Genomic DNA, 6,744 nt, shown 5'->3' with positions numbered 1-6,744 from the left:
AATAATAGATTTTATATTTCTCCCGAGGAATTCGAGGGGGGCCGCGTGATAATAGACAATTTTTTAGGGGGGTCATTCACCCCTCAGCGAGAGATGGAAAGAGGGATTTACCCCCGCCTCGGTTCTAAGGATCATTCGATCGGTCGCGGACGAAGGTGATAGACACCATTTTTACTCGGCTTCCGTTAAAAAAGATGCATTTTGAGAAAAATAGAATCGCTAGTTTCAGAGGGTTTCCATGTAAGTTTTTAAACGCGAGGGAGCTAGCGAAAGCTGGTTTTTTCTACACCGGGCACACTGATAACGTCATGTGCTTCTCTTGCGAGAGGGTCGTCAAGGGGTGGATGACTAATGACGTCCCGTTGCTGAAACATATCGAGCAGAATCGCTTATGTAAATTCGTAAATGACGAGAATACGGGGAATGTCCCCGTCCTAACGCTGCCGAAAGACGATAAAGAGCAGACGGATGAGACGGAGCTAAATCCTATGCGCCATGAGCTCGAGATAATTCGTTCGTTTAACAAGGGATTCCCTATTAATATCGTACATGGTAGAGCCTTAGCTCGGGCTGGGTTTTATTATTTAAATTATAAAGATTCTGTTAAATGCTTCGCCTGTGAGGGAGAACTTATGGCTTGGGAAAAAGGCGATAGTCCTTTCGGTGAGCATAGGAAATATTTCCCCCATTGTAAATTTCTATTAGGGGAGGAATGTGGAAACGTAGCTCATTTTATAGCTGACGAGGATATTGTAGAAACTAACCAGCCACCTTATTCTTCGACTGCCGAGAAAGTCATAGTATACTGTTTTTTAAAAGAGGTGGTTGACATTTTAGAGGGTGATAAACGGAAACGACTGGAGACTAAACATTTTTGCACAATTGGATAATAGGTTTTGGAGGCCGTGGGAATCTCTCTTTTCCCTAACTTTCTCACGGTTTGAGAAATTCCTTCATTCGGGGTCTCTTTCCCCCCTAGTTAGAGATTTCTCCCCGGGATTTTAGTTCGGTAGGAATCATTCGATCGCTAGTTTACGAAGGTGTCGGACTAAATTTTTAACTTCCTCTAAAAAAAATGAATACCCTGGCGAAACGAGTCGCTAGTTTTAAAAAGTTTCCGGTGGAATATATGGACACTCTCGAACTGGCTCAGGCGGGCTTCTTCTTTATCGGGCATAAGGATATCACTATCTGCTTCTGGTGCGACGGTCTGGTGCGGGATTGGGAGCTGGGATCTAACCCCTTACATTGCCACACCGCCTGGTTCCCCGAGTGCGAGTACGCCAAGCTCGAGTTCGCGAAGCTTCAGGAGACCTACGATGCCCAACTAGGCCCTATGAGGTATGCGGACGAGCGCTTGAAGACTTTCACCAGTTTCCCGCTAGAGAAGCCGTGCCACATGGAACTCACCAACGCCGGTTTTTTCTACACCAACTTTACGGACTGCGTGAAGTGTTTTTTCTGCGGTGGTGAGATCAGAGATTGGGGTGCGGAAGACGATGCCTTTCTGGAACACGGGAGACTATTTCCCGATTGCAAATTTGCAAAAAACTATTATTGCGGGAACGTCTTTTTAAAATCATTCATGCTCAACATCGCGTAAAATTTGACCTCGTTCCCGTAACTTTCTTTTTCCTCGATGTAGAAGATCGAACTAACTATTCCTTATTAAATAATTTCCATTTTAAAAGAAGAATCTCCCTAATTAATAATATTTTACAGCCTATTTTATTAAAACATGTACAGAAAAGTGTAATAAAAAATGATTTAGTATAATATTCGTCTCGTTATTTTTTTCCCAATACATTTTAGGTAAAAAACATAGGTAAGTGGAGGTATCCATATAGATAGGTAAGTGGAGGTATCCATAAAATGAGGAGCGAGTGGAGTTAGAGGGCTCCATAATTTTGGATCTATAAATTCGGTGGGTCTATAAAAATCGCTCTATAATTTTGGTATCTATAAAAAAAATGTGGTTATGGATAAGGGACCTTATCTATAATTCTGGTTATCTATAAAATCGCTCTATAATCTTGCTAATCCTTGGCCAGGCCTATTTCTCTGCGGGATAGATTGGACACTTTTTATAAAATGTACCTTGCCTCTTTATAAATTATGTTTTGGAGAAATATAAGTAGTGGAATATGTAAAACCATTCCTAATTCTACTTCCTGTCCTTTTTCGACGTTAAAATTAAGCATTTTAATAGCTGAAATAAATATTTTCTTGAATGAAGGTTTCGAGCCGAACTTTGGACAAAACGGTGTTGAAATGGACAGGGTTTGGGGTAACATTGGACGCCAGACTCTAAGATTGGAAACGCGAGGCTAAGATTGGACACAATGAAATTATCTTTGGACACGTGACGCTAGGATTGGACACACGAGGTTAAGATTGGACACGATTTTTATTGTGATACAAATAGATAACATTGGACACAATGGAGTTATCTTTGGACGCAAATAGCTAACTTTAGACAGTAATGCCTAACTTTGGACAACTTTGAAAAATACATTGAATAAATCGTTTCATTGCCGTTTTTAGGTTATAACTCGTTTGTTCGATGTTAAAGCGCTTGATTTTATAATAATTTTATTATTTCACAGTTTAGACTGAGCGGTTGGTTCACGTCTAATTTTTAATACCGGATTTGCCATCTCAAACTCATTTTGACAGTAATTTCTACGATTGCAAGATTTTGAAACAGATTTCTAAAATCCCTTTTTCGGCATGTTTACCGAATTTTGACGTATATCCGATCCCTTCTGTTTAGGCGGAAACGCAATTTTTGAGATTTCCCTGCAAGTGCCGCCTCACGAAATCAAACGAAGTTTACTCCCCATATTTTCTCCTAGTTTTAGATTAAAATTAGGATATGAAATCGGAAGATGTTCTTAAAATTTTAAATCTTAAACCAAGTTTTGGCGCTAGAGAAACCTCTTTGGATGCTTTCCCGCAATACACAAAAAGTGTACGTATAGTATCGCCCTTCAGCGGTACAAATCTAAATAAATTCCACAAATAAGGGCATTTATGTTTGAGATTTAAGAACTAAGATGTTAATTAAAATAAGTTAAACAAGACCACAGATTAACGACTCGGTATGTCTTTTTAAATTGCGATTGAAAAGGAATAGTAACATGTTAACTACCGAAATAAGAGTATCTAGTATATCGATGAAGCTAGGGGAATAGTCTCAAGGTCGTAAGAGAAAAAAAACCGTTTTCGAACGAAAACCCCCGGGTTTCACGATTGGTAGGCTAGACAATTAACAAGAGAGAAAATTTGTTTGTCACGTGAGAAGAGGGGCAAACCCGTTTTATTGTCGAAATATCTGGGGCTTTTTAGTTAGAATTCGAAAAGAAATTACTCCTTAAATCATGGCGACTTTTTCAAGAACAATTGTAATTTGATGTTCAGAAATGAAGTGAAATTCTTTGAATTTAAGGTAGAGTAATAGTAGTTTATTAGTGTTTGGTACTTCAGCGATGGAATTAGAATCACGTTTTCTGAGTGATTAGAAAATAAAATGGCAACCAGAATTATGCAAAATTATAAATGTTTATTTTAATTCAGAACAGTCTATGGAACGTTCTAGATTTAACTTTCATCAATAACCTAACAATATATATCCCTCCTACGTAATTGTACAGAACTGGTACTCTTTCTCTTCTTCGTTTTCGGGAACGCTCGAGTCCGCCGCTTCAAGCCAAGAAGTTATATTTGAAGAGATGGAATTAGTATCGCTGAATGATACCTTATCAGATCTTGGATCTTCCCCTTTGAAATTTCACAGAATGGCGCCGCATCAGCGTGTTTCGTATGGAAAACGTAAAATATCTGAAGCGGTCGATGAGTTGAAAACCAAAGTTTCCAGTGTTTTTAAAATTCCAAAAAAAAACATTGAGTGAGTTACCTTTGTCATCTGAAATGTTAGAACTTGCATCTGAATTAAAGAAAAAGGTCGCTGATTCACCTAGGCAAGAAAAATGTAAACTCTTGACACTTTTACCAACTTCTTGGACTGTTAAGAAAATTAGCGACGAGTTTAACGTGTCAGCTTATATAGCAAGGAAATCGAAAAATCTTAAATCTAACATTGGAATATTGCAAGATATCGAAAAGAAAAGATGGAAAGCACTCCCAAATTAAATCCAAACCGCTATAAAGTCTTTCTATGAACGAGATGAGGTATCTAGAATGTGCCCTGGGCAAAAGGATTTCGTTTCGGTCCAAATAAATGGTGAAAAGGTTCACAAACAAAAGAGGCTCATTGTCTCTAACATTAAAGAACTTTATTTGCATTTTAAAGATGAAAAACCGAACAGGAAAATTGGATATGCGAAATTTTGCTCTTTATGACCCGAATGGTTGTCCCGGTGACTTCTAAGGGAACGCACAACGTATGTGTATGTGAGATTCACCAAAATGTGAAGCTGATGACACTAGCCTTGCCAGTAAAACTGGATTATAAAATTATCATGTTGAGTTTTGTATGCTCGACAGACAATCGTGCGTGTATGCTCCACAGATGCGACCTATGTCCTTCGGAAGCCAGTTTTACAAATTATCTTAATTCGAAGTTTGAAGAAAAAGAAATGGACCAGGATGACATCGTAGTGTACAAGCAATGGGTTCACAAAGAAGGGAAAACTAAGGTTATAGATATTCGTGAAACCGTTTCCAATTTTGTTATTAATTTAACAAATGTAATGGACAAATCACCAGATTCTCGTTCACCCGCTCTCCCGTTCCTCCCTTAATCACCAGAATTTCTAATCACCAGATTCTCGTTCACGGGTTGCTTTCCCCCATCCCCATTCTCCAAAATTAGTTTTGCTCGTGCAGATATCTGGAGATTAGATTTTTACCCGTTTGCTTATCGCTTTCGAACCCCTTAATTTCTAATCTCTAGGCCATAAAAACAAGTTATTTACATTTAATTTTTTTATTTTAGAACTTTGTTTACATGTTAGTAGGTACTATCAGATAATCCATTAGATGGTTATCTTGTGCATTACACAATGAAAACAAATTAAAGTAGCTAAGTTTACAGGTTAATTGATTATCTACGAGTAAATTAGTAAAATCTTGTAGTACTTCCGAGGGTGATTTAAAACAGCCAAAATAAGATTTTACTTGATGGTACGAATTAAATTGATCTGGGTACAAAAATAAACCCTCGAAAGGTTTTCCATATAATAATTCGTGAATTTTTTTAAGGTTTTTAACAATAGCTAAGTACATGCATTCGATAACATTTTTATGTTCGTTTAAAAGATTTATTTGAAACCGAATAAAATCAATTTTTTTTTGGAACTCACCGATTTCGCGAGCTCCCAGATCCAGAACATGACCGTAGGCAGAGTTCAATTTGATGTTGTTGGTCGTGGCGACGACGGATACGTTGTTGTCGTGATAGTCGATGATGTTGTGGGTTAGAGACGATGCTCCGGTTTGCGTAGCGGCGAAAAGCTCTCCCCAAAGAGAGAGTAGATTGGTGAAAGCTTCGGAGGTCAGGAACAGAATATTTTCGTTCGATTTTTTGAAGAAGAGAACTTGTAATTTTGATCCGTCGAATCCAAAAGAAATGTAGACTGATCCTCCTAACGTGATTTTTATGTTGATACGTCTTTCTTGGCCCCTGCGTTTGGATACGGTATGCGTCTCGGCTATAGAAAATGAAAATGTTAAGCCTTTGTCTATTGAAATAGTAATAGTATTAATAAAATAATGCTTACCAATAGATCGTTTTTCCATGTTTACGGTAGATGACGAGAGCAAAGCGGATGCACTTCTTTTCAGTTCAGCGTCTCAGAGAGAAATGACGCATGGGAGATTAATCAGTTCCTATCTTGTTGAGATTAATTCATCACGTGATCTAAACTTCAAATAACCCTCAAATTCTATCGGCTGTCTCTCTGAGATAACAGTTCTAGACACTCGAAATTAAACGGTCCCGTGCTCGAAACTGCCTCTAATTATTCCCATTGACGTCACATATTAATCCACTTGGAAGAAGAAAAAAACCCATTGTAGTTTCCTCTCAAGAGCTTGTGATGCAATCATATCCTAGAAAACAATACAATTAATAGAAATTAACATACAATTAGTATACTTTTAATACCATTTTGTGAACTACAGTGAAAAAAGTTACAATTTTACGGTAGAAACGTTATCAAAATACCACAAAATGAACTCAAATAAGAAAATTGTAATTAAAATAATCACTAAGGCTATAATTTTAGAAGGTTGTTTCAGGACGGTGATTATGGCAGATGTTTGTACTTCAGTGTCCATATCGGAAATGAAGTTAAATGGAATATTTTGCGTAAATAAGTATAAATTTTAGCATAACCCTAATATATTCTCGTGAACTGAACAAGTTCTTTGGGATTAAGAGATAAGCTTACTATCTTCCCCTAGGCCCTATATAAGGGGGGTGCCTGAACCGGGGGAACGTCACTCTATTGTTGTTCTTTGTGCGTCTAGTACCAGGATTTTTGAAGCGCGCTCTCTCTCTACGTAAGTTTATTTTGATTTTTTTATCGTAATTTTTTGAATAAAGTTTAAGTAAATTGGCATTAAAATGAAAGGTGTACAATACCCAGAAATTAATTTAGTTGATACCCCGGAAATGATTATAATCGACTCCCCTGAATTGATTGATATAACTGATAACGAGCTCTCGGAAGTACCCATAGTAACTTTACCCGATTATCCAGAAATGGAAATAATAGATGT

The 6,744-nt window shown here is 37.6% G+C and overlaps 1 protein-coding gene across 1 annotated transcript; it reads right to left on the bottom strand.

Annotated features, from left to right (window-relative positions):
* Window positions 1-4,356: 4,356 nt before the first annotated feature.
* Window positions 4,357-5,905, bottom strand: LOC149948787 (uncharacterized). Its single transcript, XM_090171153.1, has 3 exons — window positions 5,742-5,905; window positions 4,984-5,672; window positions 4,357-4,386 (listed from the first exon to the last, which is right to left on the bottom strand). Exons 1-3 carry the CDS (start codon window positions 5,758-5,760, stop codon window positions 4,357-4,359), a joined length of 738 nt encoding a protein of 245 aa, XP_090027279.1. The 5' UTR covers window positions 5,761-5,905.
* Window positions 5,906-6,744: the final 839 nt, after the last annotated feature.

The sequence above is a fragment of the Leiobunum rupestre genome, chromosome 4, assembly GCF_980474605.1.
Source record: "Leiobunum rupestre chromosome 4, qqLeiRupe1.1.hap1, whole genome shotgun sequence".
Classification (NCBI taxonomy): domain Eukaryota; kingdom Metazoa; phylum Arthropoda; class Arachnida; order Opiliones; family Sclerosomatidae; genus Leiobunum; species Leiobunum rupestre.
Note: the sequence above shows the minus strand (reverse complement) of the source record. Positions and strands in the feature narration are given on the sequence as shown.